The 22,604-nt window shown below is 48.8% G+C and overlaps 1 protein-coding gene across 2 annotated transcripts in view; it reads right to left on the bottom strand.

Moving 5' to 3' along the window:
• The window catches only part of PRKAG2 (protein kinase AMP-activated non-catalytic subunit gamma 2), a 236,948-nt gene that overhangs the window by 61,046 nt on the left and 153,298 nt on the right, over positions 1-22,604 (bottom strand). Inside the window, exons 4-5 of one of the 2 annotated variants that reach the window (XM_015832534.1) lie at positions 22,379-22,596; positions 15,709-15,732 (exon numbers count right to left, since the gene is read on the bottom strand). In XM_015832534.1, coding sequence (XP_015688020.1) covers positions 15,709-15,732; positions 22,379-22,596 — 242 coding nt within the window. The remainder of the gene's footprint in view (positions 1-15,708; positions 15,733-22,378; positions 22,597-22,604) is intronic. The other variant, XM_015832533.1, reaches the window with a different exon arrangement.

Raw genomic sequence — 22,604 nt, 5'->3', positions numbered from 1 at the left:
TGGGTGCGGTGATAGACATGGACACTTGTCACGTGTATTTATCAGAGGAGCGGCGCAAAAACATCAGGGAACTGGCACGCAGGGTGCGCAGCAACAGGAAGGTATCATTGGCCGCACTTTCCCAACTCCTGGGGAAGTTAATTTCGTGCATACAAATAGTGCCGTGGGCCCGGCTACATGCACGGGACCTTCAGTGGTTTTTGCTCCCATACCAGAGACAACACACCAATACATCCAACCTGTTGGTGCGCGTTCCTCATCAAGTACGCCTTTCTCTCGGCTGGTGAATTTCATCGGCCACCCACAAGGGAACGCTGTTCAAGGAGCCCAGTCGCGTCAGTGTGACCACGGACGCAACTCTTTTCGGTTGGGGGGCTCACCTCCAAACCCAGATGGCTCAGGGTCAGTGGTCACAGGCGGACCTGAGACACAGCATGAATTGGTTGGAGCTCAGGGCGATCCATCTAGCTCTCAGAAATTTCCATACATTACTCAAAGGGAGGCATGTACTGGTCTTGACGGACAACATGGCTGCAAAGGCCCACATAAACCGTCAAGGGGGCACCCAGTCCAAGTCCCTCATGACAGAGGCTCGGGCCCTGAGCTCCTGGGCAGAGAAACACCTGCTCTCCATCAGGGCTGAGCACATCTCGGGGGTGGAGAATCAGCAGGCAGATTTTCTCAGCAGGTTGATAGTAGACCATTCGGAGTGGATGTTACATCCAAATATCTTCGAGGAGATCTCGAACAGATTTGGCCGTCCGGTAGTGGATCTGTTCGCCTCGCCGGGGAACACTCAGCTGCCCAGATTCTTCTCTCGGTTCCCCTCGCGGGGAGCGGAGGGGGCGGATGCCCTGCGCAGCCGGTGGCCACAAGGCCTTTTGTACGCCTCTACTCCCGGCGGTTATCAGGAAGGTCCTGAAGGAGCAGGCGGAAGTGATCTTCATCGCTCCTCACTGGCCCAGAAGGCCCTGGTTTGCAGACCTAGTGAGCCTCTCTGCCTCAGCGCCGTGGAGGATTCCAGACAACCGTGTGCGGTTGGTACGGGGAAATTCAGCACCCAGACCCCCAATGGCTTCAATTGACCGTCTGGCATTTGAACGCCGTACTCTGACCAAGGAATCATATTCGGCAGAGGTGATTGATATAATTCAGGCAGCTAGGAGACCAGCGACTAACCGTATTTACGACGATATGTGGCGGAGCTTTTGTCGCTGGTGTGACAAGAATCACGTAAGTCTGTCTCAGGTAACCATCCCCAGGGTGCTGGAATATTTAATGGAGGGCATCAAAAAGAAGCTGGCGCCCAACACTATCCGTAGACAGCTTGCGGCACTTTCCTCAGTGCTTTCATGGGACTCCTCGGAGTCTCTGTCCAGGCACCCTATCATTCGGGCATTCCTTAAGGGAGTCACTAACAGTGGCCCCCCTGTGATCCATAGGTACCCTTCCTGGGATTTGTCTAAGGTTCTTCAGGCACTTACCTCATCTCTCTTTGAACCGCTTAGGACATGTTCCTTAAGGTACCTGTCAATCAAGGTCTCTTTTCTGATTGCAATTACTTCGGCTAGGCGCATATCAGAATTGGCTGCCTTGTCGATCAGATCGGACTTGTGCAAATTTCATGAGGACAGAGTGGTCCTTCGCCTGGACCCATCATTTGTTCCCAAAATAAACACAGTTTTTCATAGAGCACAAGAAGTCGTTTTGCCAGACTTCTGCCCTCGTCCATCACATGATTTGGAATGGAAATGGCACTCACTAGATGTGAGGAGGGCATTACGCTGTTATATCAAGCGCACGGCGCCTTTCCGTAAGTCGGAAGCCCTGTTTGTTTCCTTTCAGCCTTCCTCAATGGGCCAGAAGGTGTCAGCTTCCACCATTGGTCGATGGATCAGGGCCTGTATCGCGGGTGCATACGGCTCACTTGCCTTGCCTGTTCCTGCTCATGTGACGGCTCACTCTACCCGCAGCGCTGCTACGTCTGCGGCGTGGGCTACCCAAGCGTCAATTGAGGACATCTGCCGGGCGGCGACTTGGTCTTCGCCTTCGCCCTTCATTAGGCATTATCGCCTGGATAAATTTGCATCGGCTGAGGCCGTGTTTGGCAGACGTATTTTGCAACAAGTAGTCACACCATCGGGGAGTCCGGCCCCAACTGACACCCACCCGTAGGGACTTCGGATGCTTTGGTACGTCCTATTGGTGGATTCTTCAGTCATCCTGCTGGAGAAGGAATGTTGGCTTACCTGAACGTCCTTTCTCAGCAGGATGATGAAGAATCCATGTCCTCCCGTTTAGAGGTTAGTTAGGTCTGGGTTGGGGGCCTGAGCTTCTTGTGTGTTTTTTTTTTCTGGATACCTGTTTGAGAGTCTTCACGTCGCACTGTTGTCATTGGCTACGCCGTCGATGAAACTGGGAAGTCCCAGGCAAAGAGGAGGCGTGACAACCTGACAACTTAGTCTGATTGGGCAGGAGGACTGAAATAACCTATTGGTGGATTCTTCATCATCCTGCTGAGAAAGGACGTTCAGGTAAGCCAACGTTCCTTCTACTGGTGGACATCATAGTAAAATTTAATAATGATATGATCCTTTCCCTCCCTTATGTGTCTTTTAAGGATTCTATTTTGAATATTTCACAACCCACATTTCCAAATGTCGCTTAGGGAACTCCCAGTAAGCTAGAATAAAATAGTAAAAACAACTAAAACAAATTTGAGGGATTTTAAAAGAGCAACATATTTTAAAGATGTCAGAAACAGCTGTAAAACAATAGTCTTGCTATACAACTAAAAGTTCTTTAAAGGCAGGGGACAATTGTAAAAATTTATAGGTTGCAGTACACCACTTTGAATCAGTTTGATTTTATGACTTTTTTATCATGGTTTTTAAGCGAATCACTAGTTTTTAAGTAAATCCAATGTCTTTAAGCAAATTTGCTTTGCAAAAGTTGGTTGGGAAGGTTGCAAAAGGTAATCATGTGACCCCTGGGATGCTTCAACTGACATAAACGTATGCCAAGTGCCTGAATATAGATCACATATTCATTGGGGCGCTGTAATGATTGTTAAGTGCAAGGGCTGGTCAAACGTCACTCTTTTCAGTGCTGTTTTAACTCTGAACAGATACTAAATGAATGGTTGCAATTAGAGGACTACCCTGTTCCTGATGAAAAGATTGCAAGGCATTTTTACTGCAGAACAATGAAGACCACGGTCAGAGCTGCTTATAGGATTTGGCTAGTTTGAAATAAAAGGAGGACAGTGATGAATTGGCGTTAGTAACTATCTTGAGTTCAGAATAATACTCAAGCAAATGGGCGTTGTCTTACCTGAACGTCATTTCTCAGCATGTAGATGTAGCCTCCACCGATGGGTTATCAATGCCTCCTTGCTCAGTTTAGACTAAGATCAAACTTTGGCCACGCCTCCATGGGCTGTCCTTCCCCAGTTTGTTGATTGACGAGGCGAAGCCCACTTGATCTGACACAACACTCCTCCTAAAAATACAGCCTAGACCCACTAATACGGGCGGGTGTGGAGGCCACATCTACATGCTGAGAAATGGCGTTCAGGTAAGACAACGCCCATTCTACAGCATGTGAGATGTAGCCTCCACCAATGGGACATACCCAAGCCCCCATGTCCCCCAATGGGAGGGAAGTCTAGGTCTGTGATTCGCGAGCCGCCACCACCCTCTGCAAGACCCTCCTGCCAAAGGCCGCATCAGCTGCCGCAAACTGATCAAGTTTGTAATGCCTTATAAAGGAAGAGGGAGAAGACCAGGTGGCTGCCCGACAAATCTCTTCTACCGAAGCCTGTGCAGAATAAGCCGCAGTCGTGGCTGCACTACGTGTGGAATGAGCTGTGACATTCGCCGGAACCTGAAGAGACTGAGACTTGTATGCATAAGAAATGCATGCCCTGATCCATCTCCCAATGGTTGAAGATGATACCTTCAGACCCTTGGAAGAAGGATGGAAAGACACAAACAGAGCCTCAGTCCTGCGAAAAGGTTCTGTACGTTTTACATAATGATGCATGGCCCGTCGTACGTCCAACGTGTGCCACAGCCTTTCCAGGCGATGGGATGGACGAGGGCAAAAATTTGGAAGAACCAGGTCCTGAGACCTGTGAAACCAAGTATTGACCTTCGGGATGAAGGATGGGTCCAACCGGAGGACCACCCTGTCATCCAGAAAGGTACAGAGGTCCCCTCTGACTGAGAGCGCAGCCAGCTCAGAGATACGCCTTGCCGAAGTAATGGCGATCAAAAAGGCGACTTTCAAAGAAAGGAAGTGTAAAGAACAAGACCTGATAGGTTCAAATGGTGGCCCCGTGAGAACCTGCAATACTTTTGGTAAATCCCACGTGGGGTATCTATGCACAACGGGAGGAGCAGTGTGAACAGCTCCCTTAAGGAAAGCCCTGACTGTCGGGTGATGTGACAGTTGCGCATGATCCTCACAAGTGAGAATTGAGGACAAGGCAGCAACTTGCCTACGAATAGTGTTATAGGCCAGGCCTTTGTTTAGGCCCTCTAAGAGGAAATCTAAGATAATAGGAATGGATACTGTCAACGGATCCAACCCCCGGGAGGCGCACCAAGTGCAGAAATGCCTCCATGTGGCGTCATAAATCCTGTTAGTCGAAGGACGTCTAGAGGCCTGAATTACCGCTATGACGTCTGGGGAAAATGACTGCCTGACTAAACTCTCCCGCTCAAGTGCCAAGCGGCTAACTGAAGCCACTGCGGATCCGGATGTTGCAGCTGACCCTGACTGAGAGCGACTAGATTTGGTGGAATCTTCCATGGCGGAGAGACCGACAGATCCACGAGGTCTGCAAACCAAGGTCTCCTTGGCCAGTGAGGGACCAACAGGATCAACTCCGCCTGTTCTAAAAGCAGTTTCCTGATGACAGCCTGAATCAGAGGGAGAGGGGGGAATGCATACAGGAGCCCCTTGGGCCAAGGACTGCGGAGCGCATCTGTCCCCTCCGCCCCCCGTGATGGAAACCTTGTGAAATATCTGGGTAGTTGAGCGTTTGTCGACGAGGCAAATAGGTCCACCTGAGGGTGTCCGAACCTCTCCACTATTCTCTTGAAAAGAGACGGATCTAGGCGCCACTCAGTGGTCTATCAATACCCTGCTCAAAGAATCGGCCTGACGATTCGCCTCCCCGGAGATGTGTTCTGCGCAAATGGATGCCAGATTGGATTCTGCCCACAGTCCCAGGGATAGAGCTTCCTGCATGAGAGTCCAGGACCTGGTCCCCCCCTGCCTGTTGACATGGGCTTTGGTCGCGACATTGTCCGTCATTACCAGGACATGTCTTCCCGCTACTATGTGGGCAAACTGGCGTAGAGCCAGGTGTACAGCCCTGAGCTCCAACCAATTGATGTTGTGAGCGAGATCGGATTGGTTCCACTGTCCCTGTGCCATGTGAGTCTGCATGTGCGCTCCCCAGCCGAACAAACTGGCGTCCGTGGTCAGGACGAGTCTGTGAGGCTCCTTGAACAGCGAACCTTTGTGTATGGCTGACGACACCCACCAGCGTAGTGACATCAGAGTGTGATGAGGAACCCTCACTTTCCGTACGGAGGAACTCATGTTCTTCCTCTGGAAAGGTAGGAGGAACCACTGTAGGTTTCTGGAGTGAAGTCGTGCCCAAGGCACTATGCCTAGACACGAGATCATTTTCCCCAATAGCTGAGACAGCTGGACTAGTGGAACCACCCTGCTCCTTTGGATATTGCCAATTAAAGACTTGATGCTGGCCTTGCGTTCCTGTGACAGATATACCATGCACAGGTTCAAATCTATTACCGCCCCTAAATGTAGAATCCGAGTGGTCGGAATGGTGTGGCTCTTTTTGAAATTCACGGAGAAGCCGTGTCTCTGCAGGGTCTGAATTGTAATTTGTAGGTCCAGCTGTGCTGACCGGAATGACCTGGACTGGACGATGATGTCGTCCAGGTAACACTGTACTCTTACAGGTATCAGCCTGAGATGGGCTGCCAATACCGCCAGTAGCTTTGTGAATACGCGAGGGGCCGAAGAAAGACCAAAGGGCAGAGCCCTGTACTGGTAATGCCTGTGACCATGGCAAAACCGGAGGAACCGGCGGTGGTGTGGTCTGATTGGGACATGAAGATAAGCCTCTGTCAGATCTATGGAAGAGAGGTAATCTCCCTTCCTGATACTGGCCAGGATGGATCTGAGGGACTGCATTTTGAACCGCCTGTAGGCTATGAAATGGTTCAGTCCCTTCAGATCCAAGATAGCTCTCCAACCTCCCGATGCCTTGAGGACCACAAAGAGGATGGAGTAAAACCCCTTTCCCCTTTGATCCCGAGGAACCGGCTCTATGGCCTTTATTTCTAACAGGTGAGAGATGGCCTGCGAGACTAGTCCCACCCTGTTTGCGTGTTTTAAGGTTGGACACCGGACAAACCTGTCTGGGGGAATGGAGTGGAATTCCAAGGCTAGTCCTAGCCTTATGGTCTCTCGTACCCAAGCATCGTTGGTGGTGGCCTACCAAACGTCGGTGAACAGAGTCAATCGACCGCCTATGGGAGGATCCACAATGGCGTCACTTGGACCTCTTGAAAGAACGTCCTCCAGTTCCCCGAAATGGGCGCTTATACTGGAATTGTCCTCTGGTTCCTGCGTTCTGGCGGCCCTGTTGTCGATCCTGTCTGGGGGAAAAGGATCGGGAACCTCTGGATCCATCCCAGGGCTGCCCTGCTCGAAAGGGCTGGCGCCAGTCCCAGGAAGTTCCAGCCCGAAAGGACTGCCTGCGAAACTCCTGCTGAGGTCTCCTGTCCACCCTTTTGGAGGGGTGAGCCAATGTTTTCCTTTTGTCCTTACCTTCAACCAGGTGCGGTTCTAAAACTGCCCCAAATAGTTGACTACCTTTATACGCGTCTGTAGACAGATGCCATTTCGACTTGAGATCTGCCCTCCACTGCTTAAGCCACAAGAATCTACGAGACGCTACCGTGGCCGCTATAGACCTTGCAGAGTGCTTGACCGCGTGGAGGGATGCGTCTGCCATATATTCCGCAGCAGCCAGCAGCTTTCCCAGGTATTGTTGTGCACGCACCTGATCAGGGGAAAGTAAAGCCTGTAACTCACGGAGCCACATGATGGAGGTCCTCGCAAAGAAGGATGAAGAAGTCGCCGCCTTGATGGCCCAGGCAGAGGCCTGATGAGCTCTGCGGAGAGAAAACTCGAACCTTTTATCTTCCGCCTTGAGGTTCTCAGCCATGTCCCCCGGAACTGTGGACGTGGAGTATAAAGACGTCAACGGGGCGTCTACCTTAGGAACTTCAAGGAGGGAAGAAAATTTAGGGGAAACGTTAAAGAGTTTCTTCTCAGTGCTGCTGGGATGAGTGGAAGTGGACAGTGATGCCCATTGTTCCTCCACCGTGTCGTGGAACACTGCAGGACAAGGAATATGTTTTTCCTCCGCAACCTTCACCACAAATAAGGGGTTTGACTCCTGCAGAGTCGATGTTGAAGGTTCAGGTTCCTGTTCTGTGACCAAATTGGCCGTAGCACAGGCCTTTAATAAAAGGGACTTAAAGAGAGAAGGATTGAAGAGACCGGCCGTTGGGGTCTGATCCGAAGTCCCCTCCTCATCCTCAGACATAGGCAGGTCAGGAGCGTCTAAGTCAACCGACTCTGCCTCCCCAAGGTGAGAGGAGGACTCTGAAATACAAGAGCCCGTGGACTGTAGACCCTCAGCGCGACCTGCTGGTAAGGTTGGAGGTGAGGCGGATGGGGCCTGGGCAGACCCCTGAGCCATGGAGGATGCTATGAATTGGGTGAAGGCCTGTTGCATAAATGAATTAAATTGTTGTGCCCAGAAAGTTTGCTCTGTGTGGGCAACACCCCAAGTAGAGGCCTCAGCGGGCTGAGGGGTGTTTGAGGTAGCTGGGACTGAGGGACCAGAAGGCAAAAGTGGGACACTGGGAAGGGGAGAAGGGAGACCAACCTGTTCAGTTCCCCCTTGAGGAGACCAAGCCATAGGAGCTTGATAAGAAGGCACTGGTGGAAGCTCAAATGGTGAACTGCCCAGAGAAGCGGGGAACCACGTCAGCTTCACTGGACCTGATCCTTTGTGTCCTGGAGAATTCTTTCTCCAATGCCAGGTGTCTCCTCGAGGCCTCTCGCTCAGCAGCCTTGGAGGGTTCTGTAGATAGATGTTTGGTTTTGGCTTTCTTCCCCCCGCGCCTACATCAGAAGATCTGCGCTTTGATTGTGCGGGGGGGGCAACTGAACCCTGCAAGGTCTGAGGAGACACACCATCTGCCATTGTGAGCCGGACCCTCTAAATGAGAGAAGTCCTGCAATGGGGGTAAACACGCAGATCAAGTTGTCCGGGAGGGAGCCTTTCCCGCGCCCTAAGACAACCACAATTGGCAAACAGCCAGGCAGATTAGTAAATCTGCCTGTTTAGGCCCTGCAGGCACAGCGCCGCGAGCTATTAGAACAGGTGGAATAAATTCCCCCAATGAGTGTGTTAGAGATAAGGAGACAAGAAGGAAAATCTTCTGTCTAACTGCAATCCTAGAACTGTCCAAGAAATTTGTATAATACCCCCTAGAAGGCCCAACACAGCAGGCTGTAAATTGAGTTTGCAGGCCTAATCTCCCTCGGTGTGGAGTCCCCAACAAAATGGCGGCCACGCCCAGTTTGAAACAAAATGGCGGCCACAAGCCTCGTGGTCGTCAAAATGGCGACTCAAGAGTCAAAGGGAACGATTTATGAGGCCCTGCAAGGTGGCCCAAGGCTTCCACGGCCTCTGCCACCCAGTCTTCACTCCCCTTGCTAATAATGCAACAAAAAACAAACTTGCGATTAAAGTTTAGATGACAGGCCTCCGCTCTCCACCGGAGCCTCGTGTCCACGAGGAGATCTCACTCGCCCAACCTTCCAGCACGACGAAACTACTCGTCCCAGGGGAAATCCCCTCTTCTTGCCCAATCGCCTGGGACAAGAGCCGGCTAGCAAGCAGAGAGGGGAATCCCCTCACCGCGTCAAGCTCCGAGTCGAGGAAAAGAGCCTCCGAGCGCTCAGGGAAATCCCCTCACAGCGCGAAACGCTGTTGGCAGACAAAAAAACGTTTGCCTCACAGCGTGAGGCAGCCGATGCTGGCAACAAAAGAGGCCTCCCAAACGCTCAGGGGAATTCCCTTCGCAGCGTCGAAAACGGAGAGGAACGGAGGCAAACGGCAATTCAGAGGCTCTCAGGGAAGCGCGTCCCTGCAGGGAGTCCCCTGAGGGCTGAAGTAAAGTACATCCAATCAAAAAAAACCCTTTATATATTCTTTTAACAAAATAATCAAATTTTAAAAGGGAAAAAACAAAACAAAAAATTAATAAATCAATGAAACTTCTACTTCTCTATCACCTGAAGCTAACTACTATTAAATTATTGAGGAGTTATCTAAGTTGTGTCCTTACTGAGCCGAGACTAAGAACAAACTGGGGAAGGACAGCCCATGGAGGCGTGGCCAAAGTTTGATCTTAGTCTAAACTGAGCAAGGAGGCATTGATAACCCATCGGTGGAGGCTACATCTCACATGCTGTAGAAAAATACATTTCCAAATCTTAACTGAGACATCCTCCCTGTTTATGATGAATTAACTTCCTGAAAGTATTTGATTTTCTAACAGCTAAATCTGGCTTGTTACACCTTCTTCTTTTTCTTTTCCTCTTCTCCTTTCCTGCAAATCCCATTGTTTCTTTCTGTTCTCCAGGCAACCTAGTTAATAAGATCTGGGACATGGTGGTTAAGAAAAGTCACCATCAAAAGGGGCGTTGTCTTACCTGAACGCCTTTTCTCAGCACGGAGATGGAGACTCCACCATTGGGTAGTAGACTGTATTCCTGCCCAATCAGATCAAGTCAGCCAAACTTGCCACGCCCGTCCTGGACCTTAGACTCCAGTCTTTGACGCGAGTGTAGCCATTGACTGACAGCAAGACGTTGTGGCTCACCAAACTAACAGATTCAAGGCCAAATGACCTAAAAGGGTGGGAGGTGGAGTCTCCATCTCCGTGCTGAGAAAAGGCGTTCAGGTAAGACAACGCCCCTTCTCCAGCACTTGGAGATGGAGACTCCACCATTGGGACATACCAAAGCCTACTGTCCCTAAGGGTGGGTAGTAGACTGGTCCTGAGTGGCACTTTGGAGTAAAACTAGTTGGAGAACCACCTTCCGAACGAAGCCTCAGCAGAGGCGAACTTATCAATTTTATAGTGCCGAATGAAAGGAGAAGATGAAGCCCAGGTGGCTGCTTTACCGACCTCCTCGATGGAAGCCTGAGTGGCCCATGCCGCAGAGGTAGCCGCACTCCGAGTAGAATGGGCTGCAATCCCGCGTGGAACCGGCAGTGACTCAGCCTGGTACACCCTGGCGATGCATGCCCGTATCCATCTTCCCACAGTGGAAGAGGAAACTTTTCGTCCCCTGTTGGAGGAGTGTAAATAAATGAAAAGGGCTTCTGACTTGTGGAACTCAGCGGTCCGCGAAATATAGTACCTAAGAGCTCTGCGGACATTCAGACTATGCCATTGCCGCTCCAACGCATGCGACGGTCTGGGACAGAAATTAGGCAGCACTATCTCCTGTGATCTATGGAACAGGGAATTGACTTTCGGGACGAAGATAGGGTCGAGGCGGAGAATTACCCTATCTTGTTGAAAACACACGGATCATCCCGTATTGACAGTGCCGCCAATTCCGAAATGCGACGTGCAGACGTAATTGCCACCAGGAATGCCACCTTGTGGGACAGTACACGAATGTCACACGTCCTGAGTGGCTCAAAAGGAGATTTAGCGATGGCACGAAGCACACGTGGCAGTTCCCACAATGGGTACCTGTGCACCACAGGGGGTTTGTTGATGGCGGCCTCCTTAAAGAACGACCGTATCAATTGGTGATGACCTAGTGATTCTGCTGAGTCACAACTGAGGACCGTGGACAAAGCTGCAACCTGTCTGCGCAGCGTGTTAGGAACGAATCCCTTATTTAAACCATCTAACAAGTAGTCCAAGATAATTGGAATAGTCAGCTCCGTGAGCGACAATTGTCCGGAACACCAAGATTGGAAATTTCTCCACGTGGTCTCATAGATGCGGTGGATGAACGGCGCGATGCTTGAATGACTGTGATGACCCCTGGTGAGCAGAGTTCCCTAGCTAAGATCGAGCGCTCAAGCGCCAGGCGGCTAATTGGAGCCATTGTGGATCCTGAAGTAGAATGGTCCCTTGACTGAGAGATATCTGTTCTGGTGGAATCCGCCAAGGTTCCTCCAGGGAAAGATTCACCAGGTCGGCGAACCAAGGTCTCCTGGGCCAATAAGGAGCCACCAGGATGATCTCCGCTCGCTCCCGAAGAAGCTTGCGGATCACAGCTGGAAGAATAGGTAGAGGAGGGAGGCGTAAAGGAGACCCTTAGGCCAAGGGCTCCGAAGAGCGTCCGTTTGTTCCGCTCCGACCATTGGAAGGCGTGAAAAGAAGCGATCCAGCTGTGCATTTGATGGGGACGCGAAGAGGTCCACTAGAGGAAGACCGAAGCGGTGACAGATCTCTTGGAAGATCCTTGAGTGTAGACGCCACTCCAAGTGGTCTATTGTAGATCTGCTCAGAATGTCGGCCTGTGTGTTCGCGACCCCTGATATATGATCGGCCTTGATGGAGGCCAGATTACGTTCCGCCCACACACCCAGTAAAGGAGCCTCGGACAACAGGCTTCGAGACCGGGTACCCCCTTGGCGATTTACATGGGCCTTGGCCGCCACATTGTCCGTGAGGACCAACACGTGGCGCCCTCTCACTAGGTGACAAAATGGCAAAGAGCTAGATGAATGGCCCTCAACTCTAGCCAATTTATATATTGTGTCACAGGTCCGGGCTGACCGACGGCCCTGTGCCCAATGTGACCGAAGATGTGCCCCCCCAGTTAAATAAACTGGCATCGGTCGTGAGTACAATCCTGTCCGGCTCCTTAAAACCTAACGCTCTGAGTATGGCTGGAGAAAACCACCACCTGAGGGAGCGTAATAGTCGTTTGAGGAAGAACTACCCTGTGTCGTGAGGCGCCGAAGTTCCTCCTCTGAAAAGGCGCAAGAACCATTGTAGCTCCCTGGAGTGGAGCCTGGACCATGGGACGATCGCTATGGCCGAGATCAACTTCCCTAACAGCTGGGAGAGACTGCCCAGTGTTACCAATCGACTCCTCTGAAGCAGAAGGATCGACTCCCTTATGCTGTCTCTGCGATCTTGAGACAGGTTCACCCGGCATTCCATCGTGTCTATAATGGCCCCCCAGGTGCAAGAGCCTCGTTGTAGGCACCAAGTTGCTCTTGGGAAATTCACCGCGAATCCGTGGTCCTGGAGCAGGTTTATTCCCAGTTCGAGATCCACCACGGCTGACCGGGTGGATGATGACTGAATTAAAATATCGTCCAGATAACCCTGGACTCTGACTGGCCTCAACCGTAAGTGTGCTGCAAGGACCGCCAGAACCTTGGTGAATACCCTGGGAGCCGATGATAGATCAAATGGAAGTGCCCTGTACTGGAGGTGACTTCCTTTGTACGCGACCGTAGAAACCGTCGATGGGTCAGAGAGATAGGAATATGAAGGTACGCCTCCGTGAGGTCGATAGACGTCAGGGGGTCCCCTTTCCTGACGCTTCCCAAGATGGAACGGAGCGTTTGCATCATGAATTTGTGATAAGCGATATGGAAATTCAAGTTTGTTTGAGATCTTGAATAGCCCTCCATCCTCCTGATGTTTTCGGAACCACAAGGAGGATGGAGTAAAATCCCTGACCTCTCTGACCCAGTGGTACGGGCTCTATGGCTCGTATGCGTAACAAGTGTTGGACTGCATCGTCCATCAGCCTTTGTTTTGTATGGTTTCGGGGGTGCGGACAGGAAAAGGAACCAATTTGGGGGGTAGGAGACGAACTCCAATCTGAGATCATGGCGAATGGTGTCGAGCACCCACGTATCTGTGGTGGTCGTCTCCCATTGGTGGGCGAACAGAGCAAGTCTGCCCCCTATGGGAGGAGTCGCCGATGAGTCACCTTGAACAGCGAAAAGCCTGTTGTTCCCTCGAAAGGACCGTTTCCCTTGAGGTTGTTGTCTGGGCTCAGGATTGTGCCTATCAGGTTGTCTATCCTGCCTGTCCTACCTGGATGGAAAGGAGCGAAAAGGTTGGGTGTAATTATCTCGCTCCCCACGAAAGGACTGCCTTCGTGGGAAGTAGCTAGACCTTTGTTTTGCCGTTTAAGCAAGTCTTTAAGGACCTTGTGTTTATCTTTGTTTTCCGTTAAGTAGGGATTCAGAGAATCCCCAAACAACTTAGAACCCTGATAAGGAGCGGCTGCTAATTTCCATTTGGACTTAGCGTCCGCTTGCCAATGTTTCAGCCAGAGCCTGTGGCGCCCAGTTATATTGGATGCCATAGCTCTGGAAGAAAACCTGGCGGCCTGTAAGGAAGTGTCATGGGAGGCGGAGGTAGCGGCCCTGTTCGCCCAGGCGGTCGCCTGGCGTGTCCTCTTATAACCGGATTCGCACTTGCGATCCTCGGCCTTAAGGGCTTCTGAAATTCGCCGGTTATGACAGTGGCTGATACCAGGGTTCCCAATGGTTCGTCCATCTCCGGAACCTCCAGAGCCTCCTCCAGCTCCTTGGCCACATTATACAGTTTTTTGTCCGTAGTACCTGGCAAGGGAATCGAAGCCGGGGATGACCACTGTTTCTTGATAGCATTCAGGAACAAAGAAGGACAGGAGATACGGTGTTGCGACGCGACCGGTTCTACGTAAACTGGAACCGCCGTCGCATCAGGCGGAGCGGGATCCTCTACTGCTGAGGAACCCTGTCTCAGATGAGCCATGGACGTGGCCTTGCGCAGTATGGAAACAAAGAAAGCAGGGTTAAATAAGCCAGCAAACGAGGGTACCTGTTGAGGGACCTCTTCTTCCTCTGACAACTGGATCTCCTGTTCAAGAGGGGGATGGATGAGGTATGAATCCTCAAAACACAAGACCCAGATGGAGACGATGAATTATAATGGGTCTCATCCTCTAGCCGTGGGATAGGAGTTGGAAGTGGCCTAACGGCCCGCGCTCTGGCATCCAGAGCACGGTCCACCGCCTGTGCGAGTAATAGAGCCAGACGCTCTTCCAAAGGGAAGGGAATTGGGTCAGCCGGGCGAAACCCCGCCGCATTAGGGGTAAACGTGGCCTCCGGAACCCCCTGCGCTGTCCTTGGCAAGGAAGGCTGGGAAACAAAATGAACATCTTCTGTTCTGCCCTGCGTGGTAGAAGGGAATGACTCCCCACCCGACCAAACACCCCTAGGTGAGGCTGATACCCCAAGGGGTAAGTCGAGGACTAATCCCGTGGACTCATATGTCTCCATTCTGGCTCTCTTCTGCGCTCTGGAAAACTCCTTTTCCCAAGGCTTGGTGTCTCCTGGTAGCCTGTTTATCAGATTGTTTAGTAGTTTTGGAGGTAGATCGGCCCCTTATGGGTCGCTTTACCAGTGCCTTCCGGACCGAGCAAACCTGATGAGGATGGCTGGGCACTCAATGAGGAAGAAACAGCTTCCTCCATTCCCCGATGACAATGGAACACAATAAGGGGCTCCTGTCGTCTGGAGAATGCCAAAATCTGGGTAAGGACAGACGGACTACAAGGGACGCCTGTAACCCAGATACAATTCCCAGTTGGATAAGGACAGGTACTCTAACGGGGCACCTGGAATCCAAGGGGTGATATTAATGTACGAGTAAGGACAGACGCTCTATAGGGGTCGCCTGGAACTCGTACCTGAGTGCTGGGATAAGAACAGACACTCTGTAGGGGTTGCCTGGAATCCCAGTCAGTGCCAATTGTAGAAAACAAATTAAAGGACCAGGAGACTTCAAACCAAAGAAGAAGTAGTTAACTGAGACTGAAGGTTGATTGAATAATTGAGAAGTAACAGGTGCTCACCAGATATATAGGGAGGGATATACAAAATGGCGGCCGTTAAGATAAAATGGTGGCCTGCCTTGATTTAAATAATCCTGTGATTACTCCAGCCCTTGTTGGAATTAAGGGATGGAGATACTGTTAAAGATGCAAAAAAGGGTTTTCGGTCAACTAACCAATTTTATTTTTCCCCTTCAAGGAACTCAGAGTGAAGGCCTGGCTGAAATGTATGCTGCCCAAAATGGCGGCCGCGGCCGATAACCAGGGACCGCGAGGTCCAAAATGGCGACCTTCCACGACTCTGCCCGCAATGAGGCAATAGAAACGAACTCACTGCCTGGTGTCTCCGCAACTCGAGCGAGGAACGGAAAACAGCAAAGAAAACGTTCCCTCGTTCTCCGATCAGCCTGCTAGATGCCGATCGGAGTAGAGGCTGCACGCGCGCGCGTGCGCACCTCCAGTTGCTCTCAAGCGCTAGAAGAAGGCCTAGCAACAAAACGGGTCACGGGCTGCCTCCGCAGCTCCGCAAAACGAAACAACAGCGATCGGCTGCCTCGCGCACCCAATCTATCCACGGAGCTGCAAACGCAAGCTCTGTAAAACAGAAGACTCCGGAGACCAACTGCCTTTGGCCTCCTTCCGAAGGAATCGCAAGAAATGAAGAAGCACCCCCACTCCTGGGCCTTCCCCAACCTCCCAAACAGTCTGTGGAGCTGCAGCCGCAAGCTCAGTCGGCTCTGAGGGATTTGAAAACTAACAGCCGTTAGTCTTCTACCGGTAATTTTAGTGTCCGTCTCAATGCTAACAGCGAACTCCTGTGAGGGGTGAATTTTTCGAGGCTAACAGCCGTTAGCCTCCGTTAGAAAGGCCCGGTAGGGAATTTGGAGGGGGGGAGGAGAAACAAAGAGGGAGGAACCTCTTCCTTGAAAGGGCAAATTTTACAGATTCAATACCCCTAAGAGAAGGGAAGGAGAAACTTATTTTAAAAGGAAATCCAATTAAGGAAAGGGAGTGGAAAATCCACCATTGAGAAATAATACCTGCCTAGAGCCAAACTTGCAACGTCTGTCTTGGGCAAGATCAAGTCAAAGACTGGAGTCTAAGGTCCAGGACGGGCATGGCAACTTTGGCTGACTTGATCTGATTGGGCAGGAATACAGTCTACTACCCAATGGTGGAGTCTCCATCTCCAAGTGCTGGAGAATCAATGAGTCTTCATCCTCCTGGAATGGGACAACCTCTGTGAAAGTATGTGAATGTGAGCATGTGCACACAGAAACATATCTCAGGCTATACTGATGAAATGAGGTACATGCATACTGTACATACATATATACCGTATATACTCGAGTATAAGCCGAGTTTTTCAGCCCATTTTTGGGGCTGAAAAATGCCCCCCTCGGCTTATACTCGAGTCAGCGTCTCGAAGCAGCTGCTGCTGCCGCTGCCGCCACTGGGCAAGCCACGGCGGCTCGCCGCTCGCTCCCCCTCCCCTGGCGCTGCGCTCCGCCTGCTTGCCCGCCGGCGGCTCGCCGCTCGCTCCCCCTCCCCTGGCGCTGTGCTCCGCCGGCTTGCCCGGCGCTGGCGGCTCGCCGCTCGCTCCCCCTCCCCTGGCGCTGCGCTCCGCCTGCTTGCCCGGCACCGGCGGCGGCTCGCCACTCGCTCCCCCTCCCCTGGCGCTGCGCTCCGCCTGCTTGCCCGGTGCCGGCGCCGGCCGCTCGCTCCCCCTCCCCTGGCGCTGCGCTCCGCCTGCTTGCCTGGCGGCGGTGGCTGCAGCGGCAATGAGCTGGGCCAGCGTGTTCCTGCNTCGTTCCCGGCGTCGCCCCGGCCTGTGATGCTCCAGGTACGGCCCTCCCCCCTTACCTTCCGTTCCCTGCGGCGCTGCGTGTCGAGGCTGGGACGGAATACCCCGGGCCGCCGCAGCCAAGCGCGAGGGGGAACGCCAGACGCCTCGCGCGAAGGGGGGAGGCCTGGCGACGCTGCGCCCTGACGGGCGCTCACCGACAGGGCTAGGGAGGCCGAGACGGCCAGGGAGGAACAGGCAAAATGCCCCCTCGGCTTATACGCGGGTCACCAATTTTTCCCAGTTCTTTGTGGGAAAATCGGTCCCTCGGCTTATATTCGGGTCGACCTATACTCGAGTATATACGGGTACTTATTATATACATAGCCTGTAAGATCAGGTAGAAAAGAACAGCATTTAGTCAATGGTTAGCAAATAAGCCAACAAATTTTATTTAGTGATTCAGGCATCAGGCTAGAAACTAGGAGACTGAGTTCTAGTTCAGACTTAGCTATAAAAGCTCCCATTAATCTAATTAATCACAATTAACTAACTTACTAAAATCTATAATCTATGTGCTACATGCTTCAAGGGATTCTGGGTGGCTTACAAGGTGGGTTTTTAATTATTATTTTATTGAATGATTGGCTAAATAATCCAAATTCTTTTCTTTTCTCCTCTGTAGTTTGCTGGCTTTCAGCTTACTATATTTCTAGGAACTTGCCACGATGGCTTATAAATTATATTTTAGGGCTCACTATAATGGATGAGTACCATTTATGGTTTGCTCAATAAACCACTGAGAAGATGGTTTACAAAAGTGTTTTTCTACTTTGGTGACTTTAAGATCTGTGGACTTCAACTTTCAGAATTCCCCAGCCAGCGTAACAGTTGGGAATTGGTCCATACACACTGGAGAATTCTGGGAGTTGAAGTTCACACATCTTAATGTTGCCAAGGTTGAAAACCACAATAGTAGAGTCATGAAATTCCAGCGTACAGTTATTAATAAATCTCCCCTTTTTAATGTAATTTTCACCAGAGCATAAAATATACCACGGCTGAATCACAAAAAATATCTGCATAAGTCGCTGGATGAGTACTATAAACCTCAAAAATCAACCCTCCAGCCTCTTTTCTTTAAAATACAATTTTTGCTTCTCTCAGGAGTAGAGGCAACTGTTTTATTGGGCAGCAGATTTAGGGGGAAACTTGTATTATGCCATCACATAAAAAAGCATCAAAAATTAGGAAGTAAGAGACAATCCCTTTCATATTTAACCTTCACCATGTTTTCTCACCCTTACTCTGCGGCACAAATGAGAGAGCTCTACAAGGTGCAAAGGCAGAGAAATGTGTTTATTTTGTGGGAAGGAAGGAACGCCGCTCTGAGAAAAACCAACTGCACTTTTCTTCCTTTGCTATTTTCAGAAATTCAGAGGAAGTGATGGGCTATTCATAAGGCAGGCTAATTGAACAGTCAGACCGAGCAATTTACCACCCCTTGGCTAAAGGGCAGGTTAAAAAAACAACAGCCATTTGCTTAGTTAGAGAATTTCTCAGAGGTTTCTGTGCCCAGAAAAGACCCTGCAGGGTGCTTGCAGCTGTAGACGCTGTTTGCAGTCCTGAAGGCCAGTGAAAAGACACCCCCACACACACACCTCAGATTTGGGAGGGAACTTCACTGTTTTCATAACAGCCACTTAGAACTTTTGGAACTAAGAAAGTCTTTGGACCTTGGGAACAAATAATATTTACATATACCTATTTTTGTAGAAGAATCAACCATCCTAGGGAAAAGAGAGAGAGGGCCATTCGGACTATAAACCCCTTATTTGTTTTCTTTCAGCCTTATTATGGCATGGAAGAATTTGGTCAATCTAGTGGTCTACAGGCATCTTAATGGTGATCTGGATTTCTGCAGCCCCAATAAGGCCGGGATTTGCCTACCCCCAAGAAAAGCTTGCAATCTCATTGCTAAATTCTTTTAATGCAACCTCTGTATTCTCAGTTGAATAAGAATCATTAATGCTCTTAATTTTTATAATGTTAGTCTTCGTTCTCCGAAGGCTGGTTAAAGGTGGAGGGGAAGGAAGGAATACAAGACCATTCCAAACGCAGGGTTATTTTAGCATGCAAATCCAGGCTATGTGGACATTACAGTGAACTTACAAAACTTAATTCTAGCTTTTTATTTCACACAGGGCATGGGCTAAACACTATAACAATATTCATACAAGGAACTGACCCACTGAGCCACTGAGATTTCAACCTAATATGTTAAGAAACCCTGTTGGTGCAGCTAGTTTATATACAGAGACTCCTGCAAATTCAGCAGATTGTTAAATAAACAAACTATGGTTAATTTAATTGAGGTAGAAAAAATGTTGTGCAAGGGTGGAATATCGTAGCTCAAGAATTACTACAAGGAAACCAGAAAAGTTGAAACAATCTGGCAGTTTGTAATTTTAATGGGACTATCTATGAGAGGTACATGAACATTAGATATAGGTAGTACTCAACTTACGAACAATCCCCCAAAAGGAAAGTCGTGACTAGGATTGGAAGTTATGATGGTTGGGGTCCCTCCACATGACCAAACTTTGGGCGCTCAGCAACACAGCCACATTTATAGCTGTTTGCAAAATACCACAATCACATGACCATGTTTTATGATGGCTTTGCCAAAAAACTGTACTTCACTTTTGACAAAACCACTCTCATTCATTTGATTAACAACCACAGTATTTGCTTAACAACCACCACAAAAAAATTCACATGACCAACCCATTTTACTACCATGACGTACAACTACAAGGGACAGACTCTATTATAGTTGTATGACGAGGACTACTTACAATGCTTATGTGTACACACACCATGCTAACTTAGGTTTAAGGACATGAGTAACATACTAAAGCACAAAGTAATAGCAATGGTCCCATTCACATAGTTCATAAACCCAAAGAAAACAATCCTGTTTTAGCCTGATGTAGTCTAAAAAACTTAGTCATTGATGAATGAAGAAGCTTAATTCAAGAACATTGAAGTCCTTGCGTTTTTGGGGATATGCATAAATCAAAATTTTTACCTGTATCTCTAATGATATACCCTTGGCTGATTTTTTCCTTTTCATCCATGACCATACTGCACCCATTTTGAGTGTTCTCCAAAGGGAGAGGGGAAAGGGAAATTGAGCCCATTTTATAGCTGCTAAAAATCCCATTTCCTTGGTGGACTTAAAGGTAAAGAGTCAAATTTAGCAGCACCCTTAGTCTACAGGAGAGAAAAGCTTTTCTCTTTGAAGGAATTAAGTTGTTAACATAAAAAAGTGTTTTCTCAACCATGGGAGATTTAAGATCTGTGGACTTCAACTCTCAGAATTGAAGTCTACACATCTCAAAGTTGCCAGTGTTGAGAAAACATTGAATAAACACTGCAAAACATTTTGCAATGTGTTAGAGTCAGACAGGGTCTCTTGTTAAGAGACACATTAGCAATCTTAGGCAACTGAGAAAATACAAGTTATGGAATCAGAGGAAGATGGAATTCTACAGGTAAGAAATCGCTTCTTACAAATCCTGGGCTGTACACAAAAGGGCTTCGTGCAATGCACTTAAAAAAATGAGCAAGCCTTCCATTGCACCCTCATAGCTACCATATTGACCTTTTTGATCATATTCTGTGGAAAATGCAACCTTCTGCCTATCTGTTTTCCTTTCTCATAGGTTATAATTGAACAGAACAATAAACTATCATTTCATCATATCAGTATTCGAGGAAAGAACAGTACTAATAAAGGACAATATCTATAGCTCAGGTTGAAATGAGGGATCTTTGGTACTTTCTGAGCTTGGTGGTTTTCTTGCAGATGTTTCATTACCCAACTAAGTAACATCATCAGTGCACTGTGATTTGATAATGAAACACAGTACTGTATTGGAATCAGTGTACTAGAATTACAGGTAGTCCGCAACTTACAAGCACTTGTTTAGTGACTGTTCGAACTTACAAGAGCATTGAAAAAAGTGATATGATCGTTGCAGAATCTCCATGGTCACATGATCAAAATTTGGGCACTTGGCAACTGCCATATATTTATGATGGCTGCACTATCCTGGGGTCATGTGTTCACCATTTGGTAACTTTCTAGTTGGCTTCCAACAACTGGAGGAATGGGGGGGAAAACAGATTTGCTTAATGGCCACATGATTCACCTAACAATCGAAGTGATTCTCTTAATTGTGGAAAAAAGGTCATAAAATGAGGCGCAATTCACTTAACAAATACTTTGCTTAGCAACAGAATTTTGGGCTCAGTTGAAAGTTGAAGACTACCTGTAACTGAAATGTAAATATGGATATATTCTTTTTCAACCCACTTAGCTATATGCCTAAATTCCAAATATCCGTGACCTGTGGTTCTCAAGTGCCATCATTTTACATACAGATAGTCTTCGACTTACAACAGTTCATTTAAGGATGTTCCAAGTTATGTTTTATGACAGTTTTTCTCACTTATGATCATTGCAGCATCTCCTTGATCATGTGATCAAAATTCAGACCCTTAGCAATTGACTCATGATGATTGCAGTGTACTGGAGTCATGTGATCATCATTTGTGAACTTCTGACAAGCAAAGTCAATGGGAAAGCCAGATTCCCTTATCTGTGTTATTAACTTAACAACCGCAATGGTTCACTTAACAACTGTGGCAAGAAAGGTTGTAAAATGGGGCAAAATTCACTTAACAACTGTCTCGCTTAATGTTGGGCTTAATTATGGTTGTAAGTCAAGGATTAATCTATACATTCATTCACACAATCAACATTCACCAGACCCATTAAATTACAATCTAACCAATCACAGGGTTAGTTTATTGGGAAACTAACAAATCTGTGGTTAATTTGTGACTGCTGGATCATCAAATAAGATCATAATGTTAAGTGATCACGCAGAAGTTCAGTTACTCATGGGCAAGCATTTTGTAAAAATAAACTAATGTTAAATCTGCAGCAAAACTACGTCTTCCATCTTCTGTAGCGTGAAGCCAGGACAAGTAAGGAAATCTTCTACAATAGAATATTTCTAGCTCAGGGTTGAACTGTGGAGTCCTCAGTGTTTTCTAAGATTAGTTGTTTGCTTGCAGATATTTCATTACCCATCTAGGGAATATCATCATGGATTAAATCCCACACTCACTAATACTGATGTAATAGTTGGGTAACGAAATGTCTGTAAGCAAATAACTAAACTCAGAGAATACCAAGGACTTCACAGAAATCCTCTGCGTGGTTATTTTTACATTTCAATGGAGCTTGTTTTCAAGTAGACACCCAGTGGGTTCCACTCAAAAGACTCTGAAGTCAAAATGGATATTTAGTTCTATCTATGGCATCCATCAGCAAGCAAAAAATGGATCCTCAGCCTGAGTTTCCCCTCTTGTTTGTGCAAACTAGGGGCAATAATATTTCTCTCCATAGTAGACAATGTGTGACAAATGCTTGGATGCTCACAAGCACTGTATCAGTCCCACGCTACAGGTCTTCCGATGTATTTATTTTTTTAAATTTTCAGAGGCTGTACTTACTCCTTTTGAGGTAACACAACAGACAGGTGTTGGAGAGGGCGGCTTGGCAGTACCCTGCCCTGGAGGCAGGCTAAACATTTGGCCAGTATCTGGAGGAGAAGAGGGTGGGTGAATCCGCGTCTCCGGCCTCTCTGGTTCCTGTCTGTAGCATTCAAGCGGAAATGCCGGCTGCTTGGCTCCCTGGGTGGGAGTTGATGGTGAAGAGGAAAGCCCAGAAGCTAAAAAT

This window comes from Protobothrops mucrosquamatus, unplaced genomic scaffold (assembly GCF_001527695.2).
Source record: "Protobothrops mucrosquamatus isolate PMUCROS unplaced genomic scaffold, P.Mucros_1.0 scaffold5, whole genome shotgun sequence".
Classification (NCBI taxonomy): Eukaryota; Metazoa; Chordata; class Lepidosauria; order Squamata; family Viperidae; genus Protobothrops; species Protobothrops mucrosquamatus.
Note: the sequence above shows the minus strand (reverse complement) of the source record. Positions and strands in the feature narration are given on the sequence as shown.